This window comes from Lutra lutra, chromosome 8 (genome assembly GCF_902655055.1).
Source record: "Lutra lutra chromosome 8, mLutLut1.2, whole genome shotgun sequence".
NCBI lineage: Eukaryota > Metazoa > Chordata > Mammalia > Carnivora > Mustelidae > Lutra > Lutra lutra.
Window position 1 is genome coordinate 99450505 of NC_062285.1, and position 24725 is coordinate 99475229.

At 34.8% G+C, this 24725-nt stretch overlaps 1 protein-coding gene across 1 annotated transcript in view; it reads left to right on the plus strand.

Annotated features, from left to right (window-relative positions):
• The window catches only part of TRHDE (thyrotropin releasing hormone degrading enzyme), a 372234-nt gene that overhangs the window by 243004 nt on the left and 104505 nt on the right, over positions 1 to 24725 (plus strand). The window contains exon 7 of the mRNA XM_047743059.1: positions 19009 to 19074. Coding sequence (XP_047599015.1) covers positions 19009 to 19074 — 66 coding nt within the window. The remainder of the gene's footprint in view (positions 1 to 19008; positions 19075 to 24725) is intronic.

The window sequence follows — 24725 nt, forward strand, 5'->3', positions numbered from 1 at the left end:
TGAATTGATTTCTTTATACTTTTTTCAGATAACTTATTGCTACAATCTCTCTTTTTTTAACAACTCTAGACAATAGCAATTGCTTGCTTTTTATCAGCTATTGGTAGATGATTTAGACATAGTACCTGAGGATTATAGCTTCTTTTGATTTGATTATTAAGCTCACAATTGATATTTTATGTTGTTAGAATGTCTCCTTTATAAATGTTTTGTAGTTGATATGTAATAGTTCAAAATTATTCTTTTCTTTATTTAGAGAGGAGGGAGGGGAAGAGGGAGAGAGAGAGAGAGAAAGAGAGAGAGAGAGAGAGAATTCCAAGCAGACTGTGTGCTGAGCGTGGTGGAGCCTGACACAGGGCTCCCTTTCATGACCCGGAGATCATGACCTGAGCCAAAACCAAGAGTCATATTCTTAACCGACTGAGCCAGTCAGGCACTCCCCAAATTATCTTTAAAAGTAATTATGTGGAGACATTTTCCCATTATTATTAAAATCAATTCTTTATAACCAGTAAACAGGTTTTCTCTGATGACCTGAGAATTACACACAAGTGCCTGGACTCTCCTGAAGTTCACCCTTCTCTAAGCATCATTTGCCATATGGCTACACTTGACATAGAGTCTGTGAGGTGTCTGTACATGGATAGCTAAGCTATAGAGGAATGTCTCTTTATGACTTTAATATAAATACTAAAAACACCTTTTATAACTAAAGGTTATAATTTAATGGTTGAATGGATGAAATTATTTAAGAAAAAATATTAAGAAATATTGAAAATATTCAGGCAAATCTATAAAAGGGAATCATGAATTTGGGAATCCCTAAAGAGAAGAGTCATTGTAGGTGAATAATAAGATCTGTATGTAGCTTTCTACAGTCATTTTCTTCTTCACATCCCCACCTAGACTGGTTTCTAGAAAACAAGAGAATTATTTTGTCTTAAGTAATGCTGCAACCATACTTAATTTACTGCTTTTTCCACCCCTGTCATTTCCTGTTAATATTACACAGTTAGTGCATTTACTTAGTTATCTCATTTAATAGACATGTATTGAATGTGTAGTCATGCGGCAAAATGCTGGATTTTATAGAACAGGGCCCCCTTGTCTCCTGGCTATTGGTGGTGTGGTAAAAAGTTGTTATATATGAGTTCTCAAAATAAGACAGTCTGTGCTCTATGTATGTAAAATAAATACAAAAATAGATACTGCAAGCAAGGACTGTAGGAGAATTATGAGAGCAGTTTTAATTCTTTTGAATTAGGAAATGTTTCTGAGAAAAAAAGGTGATAGTAAAGACTTTAGTCCTGTAAGAGTTAAGACCTGATTTGGGGCAATTGGGGCATTTCAGGGATGAAGAAGTCATTCAAAGTCAAGGATAACAGGAATTGCAGGGAGACCAAATAAAAAGTTCTTTACTTAGTTTCTCAAAAGACAATACAGGCCAGAATCTGGGAGAGGGATTATAAAAGAAAGACATACTTAAGAAAATACTATTTCTTAAGAGTCACATGCCCATTCATTTTCTTTTATTTTTCAGTAAGTCAAATAAAAAATATGAAGGATTCATGCATGCTGTATATATTTTATACACCTCAGTATTATATATATCAGTATACATAATAAAAATAAAATTTAGGAGGGCTGCCTAGGTGGCTCTGTCAGTTAAGTTTCTGCCTTCAGCTTGGATCTGATCTCAGGGTCCTGGGATCGAGGCCTGCCTTGGGCTCCCTGCTCAGCAGGAAGCCTGCTTCTCCCTCTCTCTCTGCCCTTTTCCCCCCTGCTTGTGCAGTCATACTCTAACACACTTCTTCTCTCAAATAAGTAAATAAAACCTTTAAAAAGAATAAAATTTAGGGAAGAAAAGAAAGATTGGAAGGAAGAATGATTTTAACCATGTAGCTAAATGTTGTGCTTATAAATTAGTTTATAGGTAACTTTCAAGTATTTGAATATTTGGCATTTTGATTATTAGATGAACAAGTGAATATTTAGATTATTCAGAAAAGATGCAACTTAATGTATCAGAGGTCATTGCTGCACTCTGATTTTCAAACAATATCCTACTGACGCTAAAATCTCATTACACCAAAGTATGTTGTTGTTTGCATAATAAACCATATTTACTCAAATTATTTAGCATTCAACTTCATCAAGCAATGCCTCTTTAAGAAATAGCATGTCCTTTTTTAATATTAGACAGAAAATGGGGAAGTGTTTTGTATTCAAAGCATATCAAAACCTAATTTGTAATGATTCTGTTAAGTATTTAATTTGTGACATTTGCCAGTACAATATTATGCGAGTGTCTTTAAAGGTCTTATTTATGTAGCATGTTTGATATGCCTTGTTCACTAACATTAATTTATGTTGTATTTTTCTTAATAAGCTAAATTTCATATGGGTTTCCAGCTGTGATAGTTTAACTCCAATAAGGAATGATTGTTCTATAATAAGTGACAAGGATACCATTTGTTGGCTGATACTCAAAAACCACAAATGATATTGGCATCTTTGTGCAATTACTTTATAGCCTGTTGTTATCAAGTTCTCAAATGAATTTGAGATTAAAGAATATTTAGAGTTTTACAAACAAATGGTGTTTCTTATAATTCTTTAAATTGTTTTACTCATTTAACACTATTATTGGTTTGGGACATTTTAGCTTTCCATTTGGTTCAGAAATTAAAAATAATAATATTTTTACCATGTACTTTTAAACCTTTGCTTTGCTAATATCTTTGCACTGTAATGAGAATTATAATATGTTCAATAATAATTTTATTTTTTTAAAGATTTTTATTTATTTATTTATTTATTTATTTATTTATTTGACAGAGAGAGATCACAAGTAGACAGAGAGGCAGGCAGAGAGAGAGAGAGAGGGAAGCAGGCTCCCTGCTGAGCAGAGAGCCCGATGCGGGACTCGATCCCAGGACCCTGAGATCATGACCTGAGCCGAAGGCAGCGGCTTAACCCACTGAGCCACCTAGGGGCCCCAATAATAATTTTATTTTTAAAAGAAAATTATTACTCCTAAGATCAGAATTGTTTAAAGAGTTACTCCAAATGCCTGGCTAATTCAGTTCAATTTATTTCATTTTTCCTCTGTCAGAGAAATTCATTTTATATAAATAAAATAATAAATGGTAGGACCAAAATCATCCTAGAAAAATCCACAGTTAATTTGTGGAATAGGGGGTTTTCTACCACTAAGATAAAGATAAGAGGACCTCAAGATTTATATAAAACAAGGAAGATTGAACTAAATGGAGATTAATTATGAGGTGTTTCAGGTTAGCAATTTTCCCAGAGACTCTGTATTTAAGCAAAATCTCAAGAAATTTTTCAAACAGGGAACAATATATCCATGTACTCAAAACCCAAATTTAACACATATCATTATTTCATTATTATCTTTACCATGTCCCTTCCTCTCTTTACAGAGATATCCATTAAACGGATATAACTCTATCTCATTCATATTTTTATGCTCAGGTGTCTATGCTATTTATCTTCAGTGCTATACAATATGACTAAAAAACAATTTATAAATCTGTCCCTTATCCATCGATGGACACTTGGGTTCTTTCCATAATTTGGCTATTGTTGATAATGGGCCTATAAATATCGGGGTACATGTGTCTCTTTAAATCAGTATTTTTTTGTCCTTTGGATAAATACCTACTAGTGCAATTGCTAGATCATAGGGTAATTCTATATTTTTAAGATTTATTTGTTTCAGAGAGAGAGAGAGAGAGAGAGCAAGCAAGTAATAGTGAGGGGGCAGAGGGAAAAGGTGAGAGAGTCTCAAGCAGACTCCATGCTAAGCCCAGAGCCTCACACAGGGTTGGATCCCAGGACCCAGGATCCCTGTGGTCTCAGGTTGTGACTACAACCTGAGCTGAAACCAAGAGTCAGTTGCTTAGCTGACTGTGCTACCCAGACACTCCCTATTTTTAACTTTTGACTAATGAATGGATAAAGAAGAAGTGATACACACACACACACACACACACACACACACACACACACACACACACACACAGTGGAATATTACTCATCCATAAAAAAGAATGAAATCTTGCCATTTGCAATGACATGCTTAGAGTTAGAGTGTATTATGCAAAGTGAAATAAATTAGTAAAAGAAAGACAGATACTGTATGATTTCACTCATATGTGGAATTTAAAAACTGAAACAGATGAACTTAGGGGGAAAAAAGAGGCAAGCTATGCAACAGACTCTTAACCATAGAAAACAAACTGAGGGTTGCTTGGAGGGGAGGCAGGTGGGAGGATGGGTTAAATGGGTGATAGGTATTAAGGAGAGCACTTGAGATGAGTACTGGGTATTATATGTAGGTGACGGATCACTAGATTCTACTCCTAAAACTAATATTACACTATATGTTAACTAATTGGAATTTAAATAAAAACTTGAAACAAAAAATAAATCTATCTAGACCTCATTCATGGACCCAAGTTTGGTTGCAGTTTTTGTTCATTAGAAGCTATTGAAATTTGAATTAGAAACGAAAAATAGGGACTCCTGGGTGGCTCAGTCTTTTAAGTAGCTGCCTCCAGCTCAGGTTGTAATCCTGGGGTCTTGGGTCCTACATTGGGCTCCTTGCTTAGCAGAGAGACTGTTTCTCCTTTTCCTTCTGCCTGCCACTTCCCCTGCCTGTGCTTGCTCTCTCTCTCTCTAATCAAGAAATAAAACCTTTTAAAAAAAGAAATGGAAAATAATGTTGCAAATGACATCTTTGTGCATGTGTCTGGGTGTACCCCCACAAATCTTTCACACTGTGTATATACCTGCTAGAGAAATTACTGGATAATTGCTGGGTTTGTGCATTTATGTTTCTGCAATTTACCCTAGTTCCAGACAGCTAGGGCTTTCTTCTTTTTTTTCTCAGTATTCACAGTCTATCATTCTTCTTCACTCTTATTTGATGACTGCATTTATTTCACAGAGATATTAGAATAAAAAATCAATGTTGTCCCACCTCCAAAATTTGACATTTCACCTGTCGATCCCTAAATACTCCACTTGCTTTGCTCTGGGTCCAGTGGATGACTTTGTCCTGGTTCCCTTCCTCTCTTGCCTACAGGAGGAGATTGCTCAGCAGAGCTGTGTCCTCTTTCCTGACGCATTAAAGTTCCCTTTTCGGGTTGCCTGGGTGGCTCAGTGGGTTAAAGCCTCTGCCTTTGGCTCAGGTCATGATCCTGGGGTCCTGGGATCGAGCCCCATATCCAGCTCTCTGCTCAGCGGGGAGCCTGCTTCCTCCTCCTCTTTCTCTCTCTGCCTGCCTCTCTGCCTACTTGTGATCTCTGTCTGTCAAATAAATAAATAAAATCTTTAAAAAAAAAGTTTCCTTCTGTACTCGATTACTCTTATCTGTATAAAATGTTATATTTTGTTCTTTATAAAAATCCTTGACTTATGTCCCCCCCCCAGACTATTTCTTTATGTTTTATAGTCTTTTAATGCAAAATCTCAATTCTTTTTCCCCCTTCTCTTTTAAAACTAACTCTAATCATACTTTCATTTTTTACTCCTTGACCAGATTTTTCTTGTCAGGTCAAAAATTAACTCCACATTGAAAAATCCAATTAGTCTTCAACTTAGGTGACTTGCTTTCTCAAGCACATTTCAAAGTGATTATCATTCTCCCCTTGAAACACTTCATATTGTTTCCTAGATGCCATGTTCTTTCTTTAAAAACTTTTTCTTTTTGGTTTATTACTAACTCACTGGCCATTCTTCCCTCACCTTTTTGATGAACTCAATTACTTTTCTCGGACTCTAAATGTTGAAATATCCAAGGAACCATTCTTCAGAATATACCTATAAGTATATATTTATAATTTACGTAATATATAGTTACATAGTTGTATATTTATAATACATATCCTCGTAATTTGATTTTGTATTTTATAATATAAAATGTAAAAATAATTATCATAAATATATAATATGTAATACACGAATAACAAATGTATACTATGAAATATATAATATAAAACAACATATATATAATATACAAATAGATATTTTTAATCTATACTGGCTTCTTGTGGGAGGCTGGGACTTCTGGGTTTCTAGCTCAAATCTCTCTTGTGAGTTTCAGATTTCAGAAGGCAACTGTTCCCTCTGCTTGGGATGCTTGTCCCCAATCATCAACAGGGTTTCCTTCTTCCTTTGATTCATGTCTCTGCTCAAATATCAGTTTATTAAAGTAGTCTTCCCTAATTATCTTACAAAAAATTTGAGAGCCCTTCTCTTCCAGCCTTCTCCAGCACCCTTGTCCTGCTTTATTTTTCTTCACGGCCATAATCGGTACTTAGCATGATTACGTTAAGCTGTTTATTAGCTGTCTCTTCTCCCTAGAATGTAAACTCCACAAAAGTTTCATTTGGTTTGTTCTCTGCATTATCTTCAGTCCTTACAGCGATGCCTACGTAGCATAGCAAGTACTCAATAATTATATGTTGGTTTCCAAATAAATGAATCTTTAAATTTCCCATAATGTGCCAGTGTATTTGTATACATACTCCCACTAGAATGCTTGAGAGATCTTGTTTCCTCAGGTCCTTATCTATACTTGATATTATTAAACTCCCCAATTTTTAAATCTGGTTTGTTAAGGTTGTGAAATGCTATCTTACTGTTTTAATTTGCATTTCTTTATTAGTGAGAATATGTCTCTTTTGTGTATTTACTGCCCTTTGGATTTCTTACATTTTGAATTTTCTGTGTATATCTTTTGCCCATTTCCTTCCTTCCTTCCGCTCTTCCTTCCTTCTTTCCTTCCTCTCTGCCTGTTTTTATTTAAATTCCAGTTAGTTAACATACACTCTAATATTCGTTTCAGGTATAGAGTATAGTGACTCAGCACTTCCAAACATCACCCAGTGCTCATCACAAGTGCATTCCTTAATCCCCATCACCTGTTTCCCCCACCCCCACCCCACCTCCCTTCTAATAACTCTCAGTTTGTTCTCTATAGTTAGGAGTCTGTTTCTCAGTTTCTCTCTCCCTCTCTCTCTTTTCTTTCTTTTGCTCGTTTGTTTTATTTCTTAAGTTCCGCATGTGAGTGAAACCATATGGTATTTGTCTTTGTCTGACTAACTTATTTTGCTTAGTGTAATCCTCTCTAGCTCCAGCCATGTCATTGCAAATGGCTAGATTTCATTCTTTTTATGGCTGAGTAATATTCCATTAGAGTTATATAGTATCTACCTACTATATATATACATATATATGTATATATATATATATACATCTCACATATTCTTTATCCATTCATTTGTTGATGGACACTTGGACTGTTTCCATAATTTGGCTATTGTAGATAATGCTGCTGTGAGCATCAGGGTGCTGCTGTATCCCTTTGATGAATTAGTGTTTTTCCATCCTTTGGGTAAATACCGAGTAGTGCAATCGCTGGATCATAGCAAATGGTGTTGGGATAACTGGACAGTGACATGCAAAATAATGAAAATGGACCACTTTCTTACACCATACACAAAAATATATTGAAAATAGATGAAAAACCTAAATGTGAGACCTGAAACCATAAAAATCCTAGAGGAGGACACAGGCAGTAACTTCTTTGACATTGGCCATATCCTTCTAGATATGTCTCTTGAGGTAAAGGATACAAAAGGAAAAATAAATTATTGAGACTTCATCTTTTGTTCATTTTCCAATGGGGTCTTTGTTTTCAAATTTGTTTGTTTATTTACTTAATCATTGATTAATGAGAGTCTTTTTTTATATTCTGGGTACTAATTTTTTGATGCTAGTAAGACTGTAATTTATCTTTTAATTTATGATGTCTTTTATCATACAGAGGTTTTTAGCTCTGTTGTAGTCTGTCCATTTTCTCTTTTATGCTTTGTGCTTTTTGTTTGATTTAATTATCCTTCTTTAATGCAAATTCTTAAAGACATGCTTTGATATTTTTTCCTAACATTTTAAAAATTAGGCATTTTATATTAAGTTCCTTAATTGACATGGATATTTTCAATTGTTTCCTTTTGTGTGTCATGATGTAAACATAATTTCATTTTTGTTTGGATAATCAATGTTCTTGGTGCTATTTATGAATTCACTGTGCTAGTCCCACTCTTCTGTAATACCAGCTCTGTCAGCTATCCCCAGTATCAGCATTGGTGCATCTGCAGTCCTTTGTGCTGGTCCCTGATCTGTATGTGTATCCCCACTTCAACATTTCTGCCTTAGGTCTATTATAGCCTTTTAGGTTTAATATTGGGTATGATGATTCTTCCTGTCTTGTTCTCTTTTAGAATTCCTACTGTTAATATGCCAATCCATATGAATTTTCAGATGAAGACAATTTCTAGGAAAAGTCTTTTGAAGTTTTTATATATTAATTTTGACATTTTTATAATAACAGTTCTTCCTAGCTTAATAAGAAATATAGTTCTTCATAGTTAGGTCCTTGTGTCAGTTTTATGATTTTTTTTCATGAAAGTGCTAACTAATTTTTAATTTCTCTGTATAATATTTGGCTTTGTTATATTCATATACTTTGTTTTTGAGAATGAGACTCTTTGGAAATTACTTATTTTAATTAGTTTTTACTAATATATATCATTTCTAGATTTTTATGTACTGATCTGTGTCAGACAACCCTGTTGCACTCTTATTGATATTATAGACTAATTCTATGCATTTGTTTGGATTTCTGTGTGGGATTGTTACATCATCTCTGAATAATACTAATATTTGTTGCTTTCTTGCTATCTTTTGCTTCATATTTCTGTTGTTACTTGTTCTATTGTGCTGTTGAATATAAGTATTAATAGAGGCCATTTTTTTTCTTTACCATTTTAAGGAGAATGCATATAATGTTTCACTATCAGTGTATTTTTTGAAGATGTCCTTTAAAGTGTTAATGAATTCCCTTCTTTTCCTACTGTACTAAGGTGTATTATTTTGAATGAATTCTAAGTCATAGCAAATGTTTTCACACATATAATGAGATCATTATATAGTTTATCTCTTTTAGTCCATTAATGAGATGAATTACATCCATAGAATTTTTGCTATTAAACCATTATTAAATTTCTAGGATAAACTCCACTTTTATTTAAACTCTACTTTTAAAGTGTCTCTCTTCCTCAATTTTATATACATTCTATGTACATACATTATTTGTTGTATTATAGAATACATATAAAATATATAACTAAGTTGCATTTTATATTAGTATATATAGTGTGTAAGTAGGATTTATCCCAGAAATTTTATATCTATGTATCCTTACATGACCGACAATGAGACTAGACTATCATTTACTGTGTCCAATTTGCCTATCAGTTACACAAACATCATAAAAAATGCTAAGGTTTTGTTCTCTTTTATTTCCTTTTAGTTATTTGTATAAGACAAGGGTAACATATTATAGAATTTCCTTTAACGTTGAGTTGCCTGTAAAACTGGTATGGGGTGTGTGTGCGTGTGTGTGTGTGTTTCTATTTTTTATTAATGATTAGTATTTTTACTCCTTGGGTCATTTTTGACAACTTTGTACTTTTATAGAAAATACTTTTTATCTAGGTTTTCATATTTAGTAGCATGCTGTTATAGTATTCTCTATTTTTAATTCTTTCAGTAGGTATGTGCCCATTTTTATTTCTAATGTTGTTCATTTGATGTATTTTTTATTTTCTTCCCCCTTGATCAATTTTTTCTCCAGCACTTTCCTATTAGTCTTTGTATTGATGTGGTTATTTTATTTTTCATTTCTCAACCATTTCTTTATTCTCTATTCTGTTAGTTTCTGTTCTTATGTTATGTTCCCTCCATGAACATTCATTTGAATTTACAGTATTGTTATGTTTCAAATTTCTTTAATTGAATGCTTTCATGTAATTGCTATTTCAGACACTGTTGAAAGCTCCCTGTTTTCTTTGTCTCTGGATCTGTGGTCCTCATTTTTGGTTTCCTACTGACTTAAATATAGATTGCACTGTTTGAATATCATTGCCTGAGAATAGTAAAAATTAAAAGTTCCCAGTGTAGAGGAGATGCTGAATTTCATAACAAGGAATATTGAGACCTATGTGTTGGCTCCAAGCTCGTGGTTTGGATTGCTGATTTGAAAACAGCAAGTAGTTGGTGGACGCTTCACTTAGCAGGGAACAGCTTTCACTGGCAATGGATAAATTATAGCATTGACAGCTAACAGGTGTGCCAATAATAAGCCTAAATGACATGACCTGCATCCAGTTGTGGAAAGAACAGTCATATGAAACAATTAGTGAGTGATGTAAAATAATTTGATAAATTGTGTAGTCAGGCTTAAAGGATTTATGACTGCAGAAGAGAGAAAAGCATTGAGGGCTAACATTTTGGAATGTATTCTATGACAGTATGGACTTTCCCTGTGCTTTTGAATAATGTACAGGACTTAGAATATAAGATTGAAAAGGAATATTATTGCTATTGGAGTAAATACTATGATTAAAACATGAAGATATAAAGTCGGCTCATGGGATCATGAAAAGATCAGCTTAACTGGAGTAGAAGCTGATTATTTGGTCATATGGGGAAAATGTTTTGGTAGGCAATGGTAAGTTTCATTCTGTATGGGATTGATGGGCTACCCTAAGAAATGTGTTAAAAAGCAGAGTTTGGGGGTAGGGAGCTGACATAAAATTGATGGTAATGATGAAGGCAATGATAGTAACTACATACTTTTGTGGAAGCATATTATATGGCAAACACTGTTTCAAGTGCTTCCTATAAATGATTTAAGTGAATACTTAGAAGAATCTTGAGGTCACTGTCACCTTCACCAATAGCATCCCAGCAGCATTGTCATCATCAGTAGTGGTAGTGAGTGTTGTGATATTTTAATGCAGCTCATCTAACTTGCCTAAGCTTTTCCATCTAGTAGATGACAGAGCTAGGACTTTCAGCAAACATCCTTCTTCAGAAGTAATTATTAAAATTAGTCTGCTGTGGTCCATAGAATGGACTTGAGAAAAAGAATGCATCTAGGGTTTTCCTGGGAAGCAGTAGAATAATTTAGCTCTGCAGTGTTAGAGGCTTGGCCTTAGGAAGTAAAACATCAAAGAGGATTTCGGGCTTCCAAGCATGGGTGACTGGAGCAATGGGGCATTAAGTCTGCTTTCTTATGTTAACCTTTTTTTTTATTTTAACATTTTTTGTCCTTTTTTTCTCTTCTTCCATTTTCTTTCCCCATCAGCTTTTCTTTTTGGTAGTCAATTTATGAGTGAGCAATATACAGGATTAGGTATTTATTTTTTTTTCTTCCTTAGATCCTAAATATAGCTATCATTCTTTTGGAAAAAAGCAAAGGAAAAGATCATATATTTTTTAATATTTTATTTATTTATTTGACAGAGAGATCACAAGTAGGCAGAGAGGCAGGCAGAGAGAGAGGAAGAGAAGCAGGCTCCCTGCCGAGCAGAGAGCCTGATGTGGGGCTTGATCCCAGGACCCTGGATTCATGACCTGAGCTGAAGGCAGAGGCTTTAACCCACTGAGCCACCCAAGCACCCCGAAAAGATCATATTTTTGAAAAACTGTGGTGGATTTAAGATAGGCTTTTACTCCAGAGCAAAAACCATTCTTCAGTACCAAATGATGTGAGAACACTACGTTATCTCCACATATGTCTAAGTTTAATGCACAGACATTATTTAGAAATTTACATTTTAGGGGTGCCTGTGTGACTCAGATGGTTAGGCATCTGCCTTCTGCTCAGGTCATGGGATGGAGCCCCATGTTGGGCTCTTTGTTCAGTGGGAAGTCTGCTTCTCCCTCTGGCTCTGGCTCTATCCAACTCCCCACCTGGGTCATGAGCTCTCTCTCTTTCTCTCTCTTTTAGATGAATAAATAAAATCTTTTTTAAAAAAGAAATTTACATTTTAAAAGTACTTTGATTTAGAATCAATGGACTAATCCTTCCAGTAACTTAAATAATAACAAGAAAGTCTTACCTCCTAGGTTTCTCTGCTAATCAAAGAACTCAACAACTGAAAAGATGAAACCAAGTCTGGAGGCAAGTTCTAGTAAATACTAACCCTGGGTTAACTTTGGATAAATGACTTTGTTCTTTGGCTTCAGTCACTCCCATATGTAAACTGAATGTAATGATTCCTTACCTGCTTCTATACCAAAGAAGGGCAAACATATCTATAATGAGAAATGTAGGAATATACCCACTAAGGGGTTTTCCTGAGAGGAGTAAGATGGGGGGAAGATCTGGTTTTGGTGTGTGTCTTAGTTATTATTAGAATATACTCATTGCCAACTTACTCCAGTGACCTCTGCTCCAACAATTTTCACCTGTTTGGGCCTTAGTATTTAAAGTTGTCCCACTGGGTCAGATTTCTAAGAAGAAGACATTGTGGTGTTTGAGATATTTATTTGGCAAAGGAGCCCAAGAAGGTAGTTAGGGTCTCCTTAAGACTGTACTTCAGGGTGGCCAAGTCAGTTAAGCATCTGCCTTCGGCTCAGGTCATGATCCCAGGGTTCTGAGATGGAGCCCTGTATTGGGTTCCTGCTCAGTGAGGAGCTTGCTTCTCCCTCTCCCTCTGTTTGCTGCTCCCCTATTTGTGCTCTCTGTCAAATAAATAAATGAATAAAATCTTAAAACAAAACAAACAAACAAAAAACACTACACTGCAGAAAGATAGGGAAGGAAGAAGCACTGGATTGTAAGAGTTTCAGATTACAGCCCAGTTGTAAGAAATATCCATCCAGGCCAATAGAGACTCTGAGGCAGAATTTCCTGTTGTGGGTCCCTGTCTCAGTGGAATGGGCCCACCTTAATTCCACCATCGTTGTGGTTAGTCATTGGCTGGGAGTACACTGAGGAAAGCATTGCTTTCATGGTGGCAAGTGCAGAGGGCCAACAGTAGAAATTTTGAGCACTGCATTTTCATGGCTGCCATATCCACACACAGCTTGGGATAAAAGATATCACTATTTTTAACCTTGCTAGTATTTTGCTCTTACTTAACCTGTCCTAAACTAGTTTTGTGACTCCTTTATGTCTTCTAATTCCTAAACTAGCTTTGTGACTCCTTTATGTCTTCATCCCCACTCCTGGACTTACTGGTCAACTGTTTCAACTATGTCTCATTGAATTAGATTTCCCTTCATCCTCTTTTGGGAACATCTACTAGTTCTAAGAAATGAGTAATTCTAAGAATTTCCTTTCTTTTTTTAAGTTCTTGCTGTATCCAGTGTTTCTGAAGAGTATCATGTAACTATTTTGATTAAGGATCAAGATAATATAAACCACTTTGGTTAAGAGTACTGATTTTGGACTTGGATATAAATGGATTTCTAATCCTAGCTCCATACCTTACTACCTAGGTTAATTTGGACAAATTACACAACCTTTCAAGCCTCAATTTTCTGATCCGACAAATAAGATAGTGATATTTTCCCTACAGTATTGGAAATATGGCATATAGAAGGTGCTTAATGAATGAAAGTTACATTATTAATCATTTCAACTAGGACTTGGGAATTTTCTGCACATTTCTACATTCTAGATTCCCTACTACCTTTTTACTAGAGTTACTTCAAACCTAGTTTCACTCTTTCCAATTCACATAATCTTGGGACCATATCCCCTATATTATTGAGAAGTGACAGGCCACCAATTATTCAATATTTTTTGAGAACCTACTATGTGCCAGGAACTATTTTTTGCAATGCATTTATAACAGTGACTCAGACAAACCAAGTGTTCAACTTGATGAAACAACACATTTCCTCAACTTCTGTGTTATATACTTCAAAATGTCTTATTTATCTTTACTTCCCTTTTGTGCTTTAGTCCTGTCTCACAGGAAGATTGTCCTTATTGTTTTCAATATTAACCATAATTCTTTTCTTACCCAGCTATCCTATAATCTTGGTCTGAAAACTATCTCTTGATCTACTGTGTGTTCACTCTCTGTCTCCACTAGATCATCTTTTTCTTTGCCTAAAATTTTCTCCCATAATCTTACAAAGAGAAACACAAACCTCATGTGGACATGCTTATTGCTTTTTCTTTCTTCCTTCTGTTTCCATTGTTTTTCATTCTGGCTTTCACACCAAGTGTACTTAAATAACTCTCTCTCAAACGTGACCTACTATGGCTTTCTCAGCTATTTTTTCTCTTGAAATCTGAAGCACTTATTCTTAAAACATGTCTTAAAACATGACACTACTTAAACCCAGTGCTACTTCTGTTTTTTATCATATCTCTGGTTTATCCTCATTGTTACCATTATTCTCTTCTGCTTCTAGTTCTTTTACTCCTTGGAGTATCATAGATAAGTCACTTGCCCTTGAATAATGCAGGGATTAGGGGTGCTGACACCATGCAAAAACCCATGTATAACTTTAACTGCCCCCAAATGTAACTACTAATTGACTAATTGCCTACTGTTGACCTGGAAACCTTACCCATAACATAAATAGTCAATTAGCACATATTTTGTATCCTATATATATTACATTCTGTTTTCTTATGGTAAGATAAGATAGAATACTGTTATTAAAATCAATAAGGGAGGAAAAACTCATTTATAGTAGTGTACTGTACTTATTGAAAAAAAATCGGCATATAAGTGGACCTGTGAAGTTCAAATCTGTGTTGTCCAAGGGTCCACTGTATTTTTAAACCACCTTTCCAAAATCCTGCCTCATCTTCTAAATAAGCTCTAATCCCTAGCCTTGGGATTCACTCTTCTCTAATGACTGCTGAAAACTTATATTCCATCAATTCTTCTGTTGCCTGGGTATATACCCTTTGTTCCTCAGTATCCCCTTCCCAACTAGTACCTCTCACTTTCACACCTGCATGACCATGCAAAGGCCATTGCTGCCATACCATATGCTCTGTTTAACTATGCTACTGGAATCCCATCCCTCCTTCAAGTCCAACCCAAGCATCACTTTTTCAGATCCCCTTATCCTTCATCCCTTCAGATGTAAGAACTTTTCCCCCTTCTGAAACAGAATAGAATATTTTATTTCTTTGTCATTCATAGAATAACATATTGTATCTTCTCATTTCATTTAGGAGGTTTTGAGGTCCTTGAGGACAGAGACTTGTGGCATTCCTATTTTTATTCTACTGGATACTGAGTACACTGTCTTACTCCATAAACATATGTTAAAGGAATAAATTAGTTGAGAAGATCTTCCTCTCTTTCAAAGTGATTACTTATCACTAATGTCCACTGATAAAGCAATAAACTCTGTATCCCGGCTGACTGGTCTTCAAGAATACAAAGTAATTGCTGTACTTTTACCAATTTCTCTTTCTCTGTCATCCAGTTATAATGTTAAGAGAACACCTTCTCTGAGCCAGGCACAGGGAGGAGGGGGACCAAAAGGACACAGTCCTTTCTCTGGAGATGTTTACTTTCTATAAGACGGGCATGCATACAGATGACTACAGTGTAAAATGAAAGAAATTTAGCAGAGAACTTATATGAGATTTAAATTTTAGCAGAGAACTTATATGAAAAAAAAGTATTCCATATAGAAGAATTAGTACATGAAGAATAGGTTTGGGACGCCTGGGTGGCTCAGTCAGTTAAGCGGCTGACTTTGGCTCGGGTCATGATCCCAGCATCCTGGGATCGAGTCCCACATCGGGCTGCTTGCTCGGCAGGGAGCCTGCTTCTCCCTCTGCCTCTGCTTGTGCTCTCTCTCTCTGACAAATAAATAAATGAAATCTTAAAAAAAATAAAATAAAATCTTTGTGTGTAAACCTGGCGATTCACAGACCTGTACCCCTGGGGATAAAAATATATTATATGTTTATAAAAAATAAAATTAAAAAAAAAAAGGAATAGGTTTATAAGTGTACTTTTTTGGAATATTCTTTATGAAACCTTAAAAGAAATCAGTAGCTTCCATCCTTATATCACCCTGAAGCTTAGTATAGCAAATGCATTGTTAGGTTTTCTTGATCAAGTCTTAAAATTATGAAAATCTTATAGAAATAGTATATTTATTTCCCATAAATCTATTTAGGCTATCTAAAATCCACTTTGTTTGAATGCATCTAGAATTTTGAATAACAGATGAATATAATTTACAATATTTTAAATGGTATTTGCTTGGTGAAAGCAGTGTTATTTTTTTTTTATAATTTTTTTTTCAGCATAACAGTATTCCTTGTTTTTGCACCACACCCAGTGCTCCATGCAATCCGTGCCCTCTCCAATACCCGCCACCTGGTTCCCCCAACCTCCAACCCCCCGCTGCTTCAAACCCCTCCAATTGTTTTTCAGAGTCCATAGTCTCTCATGGTTCACCTCCCCTTCCAATTTCCCCCAACTCCCTTCTCCTCTCTAACTCCCCTTGTCCTCCATGCTATTTGTTGTGCTCCACAAATAAGTGAAACCATATGATAATTGACTCTCTCTGCTTGACTTATTTCACTCAGCATAATCTCTTCCAGTCCCGTCCATGTTGCTACATAAATTGGGTATTCATTCTTTCTGATGGAGGCCTAATACTCTATAGTGTATATGGACCACATCTTCCTTATCCATTTGTCTGTTGAAGGGCATCTTGGTTCCTTCCACAGTTTGGCGACCGTGGCTATTGCTGCTATAAACATTGAGGTACAGATGGCCCTTCTTTTCACTACATCTGTTTTAAAGACATGCTGAAAGGGGATTTAATGTTTTCTTTTAAAAAAAAAGTTTATGGTGAGTTATGCCTATGTTAAGATGTGTGATCTTTGTTATAATCCATACCTAGTAGGTGCTCAGTATATGTTGTCTGAATGATAACAGTTGGAGAGCCCATCTGTCTATGCAGTTCTATGATATAAGGATTTTCAAAATTTAGCTGTGGAAAGAAAAGGCTAGTTAAATATAGAAGAGTGCATGCTACTCCGGGGAATTTTAAATATTCAAGTGGGCAACACAGACATATTTTCTAAAAGTTAACTAAATTACACGGTATAATAATAAAAGAAGTCCAGTGGTATTATATAACTTTTAAATATTGATTATATTTCTACATTTTATTTCCTGTTAACGCTCAACCCAGACAGGAAAACGGGTACATTCTTTGTGATTAGAAAGGGCTCTTGTGCCATTAGACCATGCTAAATTGATAGTTTTTATAGCCTGACAAGAGACCAAGTCATCATTACCTGGAGGGAAACACTTAAATCATCTGAAGATAGCTATTCTGTTCTGAAGGAAAGTTTGAGTTGACTGCTTGAGATTCTAAGTTTCACTTCCCAAGTGGCAAGGGTTAGTTTCGCTACAGAACTGACAGTTTCTACCCTCTGGGTGGGTAGATTAGACTGGGAAATGTATAGGAGGAGAGCTTGTCAAGGAAATTCAAGGAGCAGAGATGATAAGTTCTAGAGGGAATTCTAACCTGGTCCTTTGATTGAATCATAAATGCTTATATTTTATGGACTTACACAAGTGTCCAGAAGATAAAGAGGAAGAAGCGAAAGAAAGAGCAAAAAGTAGAAGGTGTGGGAGGAAAATATATCAGAAGAGGCATAAAACTCTATGGCTTGTCCAGCTTATCATTTGTTGAGCTGTGAATAAAATACCAATTTGGAGAGCATTTTTGGTGATGAATGAAATTTTTTGAGACATTTCTTTAATGGTGATTCATGGAGCCTGAGTACTGGATTGCATTAAAATTCCAGAGTTATAGGAAACAATTTTTAACAAACAATAGAAATTCATTTTTGTGACTGAACTGGCTGCCACAGTTCAGTTCCCAGCAGGATGAATCCACGTGTAGTTCTTATGATTCTCTTATAAAAAACAAACGACAAATAAGAGATGAGTCGTTGGAGGGTGTGAATTTGTAATGAGCATGAAGTGGGGTATGTAGTCATCAAGGGACTTTTTTTCCCACGAAAACCAGGCTATCATTTATATTTATACTTTTGTGGCTTATAACCCATTGCTTTATACTTCAAACAACTTAGTGCAGACTAAAACATCTTCTTGACATCTTCTGTATATTTCACATACAAATTTGCGATTATCCAGGCTTAATTACATTTGGAATGTTTCATATTGATTACATGTCTATCCTTTCTCACTGATATTGTTCCACTGTATTATAATAATTGTGATAGGTGAGGTGAACTCTTAAACTAGTGTTTTCTTCTATTATTCTAAATATTTATATTGATCAACATGTTTTTCCTGCACATAGGGGGCTACATCCAGCCTCTAAACAAAGTAGACAGGAAATAAAAACAATTAGCCTGATATAATATGATCACTAACACTCATATCACGGTTACTGTTTTTCAGACCCAGTTTGCCTTACATCTAGTAATTCATGTAAGCTTCAGAACAATTACATGACATAAAGCCTAGTATTGGTTACACTTTATAAGGTGACACAAGTGAGGAATAGAGAGGTTAAATAATTTTCCTGAGTACGTATGGCAAGATAAGTGTCAGAGCCAGGATTTGAGCCAAAGCAGTCTCAATACATGGTATTCTCTACTCTCCACTTTTATAGCTCAACTTTTAGTGAAACCAGAGGTAGAGTAAGTACCTGTGTTACTCTAAAGCTCTATTTTAATATGATTATTTATTAACAGGGGTATCCCTCTCTTACTAGATTATGAGCTTGTAGGAACAAGAACCATGTTTTATTAACTCCGTCATAGGCGGTGTTCAATAAAAATTTTATTACTCCTGAATTACAGCTTATTATTGCCTTGAGATACTCACTCTGTCCAGGAGACTGTCCAGAAGTCACTGGTTTTATATCCATGGAACTTTTAGATCCACAAAACAAATATCCAATTGTTATTTGCAAGGTGAGATCTTGTATTCATGATTCTCTTGTTTCTTTTCTAAGAATACAATAGCATGATGGAAGCAGATTTTTTTAATGGATATAGGATAATTATTGAATCATGTTATTTGATTAATTTTTTTCTCTTTCTTTCTTTCTTTTCTTTTTAAATACTTTTCCCTATAGGGTGCTGCTCTAATTAGAATGCTGGCTAATTTTATGGGCCATTCAGTATTTCAAAGGGGTTTGCAAGTGAGTAAAACACTTTCTACTTTTTCTTACATTTTCCTTGTCAATATATTTATTTTAAAGATATTTCACAGCTTGAGAAATTGCCAATACAAAATTGCTGCCTTTGATGGAAAACTTTAAGATGAATAAGGTAAGCAGTGTCTTTCCGTATGACAAATGAAAGTGGTAGATAGTATTCTCACTGTATCAACTGGTAGAACTTGAATAGTCATGCAATTTAGATCTGTTCAATATGCATTTTTAAATTGAAGTATTTTTCAAATATGTGAGATTCTAAATAATCGGTATAAGATGTTCTAAAAGCCTACTTCACTTTTCCTTTGGTATAAAAGTTAATATAAAGTGAAAATAAATTATGTTAAACTTAAAATCTTAATGCCGGTTTTTCAGACTTGTTCTTTAATGTTGCTGTTGTTTTACTGTTGATATCCATAAATTGTTATTTGTTCTGAAGATATTTAAATGTTTTTAAAATTGGAAATATGTTTTAAAATAAACAAAAAAACCCCCAGTGTTATCAGACTGCATTTTAAGTATGAAGTATGTAATCTAAGAGTGATTCTTTAAAAAGGAGGGTCCTTAAACACTTTAAAGCATACACAAATATAGAAAAATAGAACTTTTATTCCATTGAATCTGTTGAAGTAAATCATGTTTCTAGCAGCTGGGATTGATGAATTATTTATGATGCATTCTGCTACTTAGAAGTGTCCTTTAAAGTAAATTGATGTTCACCTGAAATACAATTATGCTAAGACAGAGAGAGCAATCAATCTTATCTGTTCTTAGTAAGCTTTTCATTTTGAAATTTAAATAAACTACGTATGGGATTAGGTCATATCTTAGTAGTATAATTCTACCTTTACCTAAAATAAACTAAAAGATAAAATACAAAGCAAGAGTTGAATATGTTATGACAAAGTTACATATACTTAACAGAATGAAGAAAAAATATATAAATTTGTTGGAGACTAATTTCCCTTAGAAAATATTCTTACAGATTTGTTCCAGCAGGGGTTGAAATTTACTTTAATCAGCTCTTTCCATTCGGGACACCTTCAGAATAGCTGAATTCTATTGAACCTGTTTGAGGGATGCTGAAGTCTCTATTCTGATCACATGGTTGGGAAAATCTTTTTTCTCAAGGAGTGCCCTCCATGAATATCAACGGTCTGGAGGAATGTCCTTCCTATCCCCAATCCTTTGTTTTTCCCCCATTGAAATTGTAGTGTGACAGTTCCAGAAAATATCTAAGCTTTCTTAAGGGCAACACAAATTGAATTTGATTTCCTGGTAGCAAGTTGATGTGAAATCACTTTCTGTCTAAAATTTTTATTGTTTTTCCTCATCTGGATTTGCTCAGCAGATTGAATAACTCTAGTTATATTATTTGGGAAGGATTACTGCTTTGCAAAGTTTTCCTTTATCCTGTCACTTTTTTGGTGGTATGCAAAAATATATCAATTTTTAGTACACCCTGTACTACTGACTTAGTCTCTTCAGTTTTATCTGAAAAAGAATATGGCCTTGGACTCCTATTATAGTAAACTTTTATTAATGTGTGCCTTTATGCTCTGATACATGAGGTGGTTAATTTTCCACTGAGGGGACTCTATGTTTGTCAACATTGCATTTCATTTGCCTTGTGACATCTCATTGATCAGAAAGATCTGTATCCTTCAGTACTTTGCTTGCAGCTTTATTTATACTCATCACTCAAACTGATTTAGTGTATCATCAGCAGTTTGGATTAGTTTACAGTAGATCCCTATGTCTAGGTGATAAATTATCATCTCTTGTGCATGAAGATGTATGGGGTACATTTTGGAAATGACCTCCTGAACAGACCGTTTGTGTCATGGTGTTGAGTGGTCACTGAGTTGATTTAATATATTTCCCATCCACGAGGCTCTGGGGAGTCTTGGTTTACATGTTGTTGTAGGAGCTAATCTGGACTGTCAACGCTTACCTTTGCTGGAAAATCTATTAATTGTTTTTACATTAACCGTGGCTGTTTCTATGTTGGCAAATAGAAGTTTATGTTGAAGACAGACTCAGGGTTAGGTTTGTAGTCAATCCCAGATTGGAAATAGTATGTTTTTCATATACATTTTTCTCTCTCCTTTTTTGCCCCTTCTTTCTTCCCTCTGTTTTTCTTGCCTTTCCTTTCCTCCTTTTTTTCTTCATTTTTTTACTAGGACCTTTCATGTTCTGCATAGGAACAATCTTATGCTGGAGGTTTCTACTAAAGTTTGTGCTCTCTTACAGTTTTTGTATCCTCACGACTCATCCTAAACCCTTTTCGGAACAAGGCTAATATTTTTTACAAATACAACCAGAAATATATTAAATATATACAGTTGAACCTTGAACAATGCAGAGGTTGGGGGCACTGACCCCCTCACACCCCCTGACACAGCCAAAAATCTTCATATAAATTTGATGATCAAAAACTTAACTATGAGTAGCTTACTGTTGACTGGAAGACTTACTGATAACATAAACAGTCAATTGACACATTTTCGTATGTTCTGTTATATACTATATTCTTACAGTAAAGTATGCTGGAGAAAAAGGGTTATCAAATATTAAGGACAAGAAAATACCTTAACAATACTATATGGTAAAAAATCCATGTGTAAGTGGCCTGTGTAGTTCAAACCCATGTTGTTCAAGAGTCAACTGTATATATTATATAATATACACAATATAAAATTTACAATCTAAAATAATTATTAATATATAATAAATATTGATAGCTATAAAATAATTTATATAAATATAATACTTATATATTAAATGTAATAAAAGTAATATAGAAATGTAGTAGGTTTCTGGAAAATTTCTGGATCAATTCAAATGTTTGTATTTAACTTACAACGTATCTGAGTATTGATTCAACTACGTTCATCTACCTTTTGTATTATCTTGTATCACTTCACCCATATATTCCACAGTAGGAAGGCACTCTAGAGACTTTTTAAGAAAAGTTCTATTCCTAGTAACCATTTGATTCATTTAATCAGCTATTAGAAAGTCTAATAGTTTCTTTTTTTTTTTTAAGATTTTTATTTATTTATTTGACACAGAGAGAGAGAGGCACAGTGAGAGAGGGGACACAAGCAGAGGGAGTGGTAGAGGGAGAAGCAGGCTTCCCGTGAAGCAGGGAGCCCAATGGGGGCTCGCTCCCAGGACCCTGTGATCGGGACCTGAGCCCAAAGCAGATATTTAATGACTGAGCCACCCAGGTGCCCCCTAATAAATAGTTTCATACAGAATAATCACAGCTTTCCTTGGTCTGGTCTTCTTGATTTTTTTGTCTAATTCCCTTGTTTCTTAAATTTTATTTGATGCTTAAATGGTTCAGTTCAACATAGTTTTAAAATTAATTGCCTCCCATTCAAGTACTAACCAGGCCTCACCCTAGTTAGCTTCCAAGATCAGATGAGATTGTTTACCCCAAAGATACAAATGTAGTGATCTGAAGGGTCATCTGTACCCCAGTCTTTATAACAGCAATGTCCACAATAGCCAAACTGTGGAAAGAGCCAATATGTTCATCGACAGATGAATGAATAAAGAAGTTGTGGTGTGTGTATATATATGTGTATATATATATATATATAATATTAATATTATAATATTAATATTCACATATATGAATATTAATGCAGCCATCAAAAATGAAATCTTGCCATTTGCAGTGATGTGGATGGAACTAGAGGGTATTATGCTAAGCAAAATAAGTCTATCAGAGAAAGATAATTATCATATGACCTCACTGATATGCAGAATTTAAGAAACAGGGCGGAGGATCATAGAGGAAGAGAGGAAAAAATGAAACTATGAAACCAGAGAGGGAGACAAACCATAAGAGATTCTCAATCTTAGGAAACAAACTGAGGGTTGCTGGAGCAGTAGGGGGTTGAAGAAATGGGGTGCCTGAGTGATGGGCATTGGGGAAGTTATGTGTTGTGGTGAGTGTTGTGTGTTGTATAGGACAGATGAATCACAGACCTACATCCCTAAAACAAATAATGCATTATACGCTAAAAATAAATAAAATAAATAAATAAAATCGCCTCAAAAACTTCTCTTTGTAGTATATAGATAGTATATATATATATAGATAGATAGTATGTATAGTTATAAAATAACTATAGATAGTTATACACAGTTATAAAATAGATAGTATATATAGTTCTAAAAAATTAGTCCTGCCTACCATTAGCAAGTTGGCTTCTGTTTTGATGTTTAAATTGAAAGTGAAATGAAGAGCAAATCAAGCATGAACCCTTGTTGCATTAGGTATACCCTCATAAGTAATATATTTTTAAAACTTAGATATGTTTATAGTTTTGCAAACTCTGTATCTACTGTTTTACATAGCCCATTTCCCAGAATAATAGCTCGTGTATTTTGGGAAGCATGAGGCAATGAAAATGATTCTCATTTTTGTTTCCAATTAATGCTGGGCTTTCTACAAATCATGAAATCTTCTTGATTCCTGACTCCATAGTTATAAAATGCAAGAGTTGGACTAAATACTCTCTAAGATTTTTTTCATCTTTCAGATTCTCCAAATGTAAGATTTATTTAATGCATTTTTTACTAGTTAGACAATTTGAGTTTGATACTTTAATTTGGGAACAACTATTTTGATAGAAAAATTTGTAAACCAGATGCGCAAAAGTGAGTGACTCCCTATTCTTGAATCTTTAGTTATTATCTGAATATTAAGGCTAATGGCCTTCAATGTGCATAGTGCTGTAACTATAGTCAAACCAGACCAGCATTTTTTGTTACAGGGAATTTTTGCTGGTGATGTTTCTTTTTGCCTACTGCTAAGAAACTGCTTCTATTTCCCTTGCTTTTTAGTTATCTTTGGTATTTTGTTACACTTTCATATTTTGCGCTGGATACTTTACATGTTTATGATGAAGCTACAGTTGTCTCAGATGACATTTTCTACGGACTTTTTGAAATTTCTTGGTGATTTTAGTGTATATGCTATCTTTTCTAAAGTAAGAATTTCTACTTATATTCCTGGAATCAGCTGGAGTCAACTGTCCCTGTGGGTCTGATGGCATTGAGATATATTGGATGTTGGTTTTGAGAATCAGCATTCCCCCCACCCCCCAGTGAGTGCCATTATCAGGGATTCAAACTAGTGGTAACTAACTTAACTTTTCCAGAGACAGGAAGAGCTGCTTTTGACCCTAAAAGAGGCTCAGTGGAATTTATACTTTCAAGGTCCCCATCCCAATTCCCTCCTGTCAGAAATAGCCTTTGTAAAGGCTTTGTAAAGCCTCAAAGACTTTGTAATTCTGTATGCTCTGGTAATGTCCTGTTGAAGCAATCATTTGTTTTCCCAAAGCCTCTTCTTCAATTTAGACAACTACAGATGATAATTTAAGAAACTGGTTGACCCTGAAAACCATAGATTAACCCGACCTTATTACCCACGTTCAGTGATATTACCTCATTTAAATCTAATCAAGGCACAAATCCAGATTGTAGATTCCCATCGTTGAGGGTCTTTTTCCTGGAACATACCACTCCTGGCCCATGATACAGTAGCAAAACCAAATCCATTCTAGGTCTTTCAAAAGAAAGGGATTTGACACAGAGTATATGAATTTTCTAAAAAA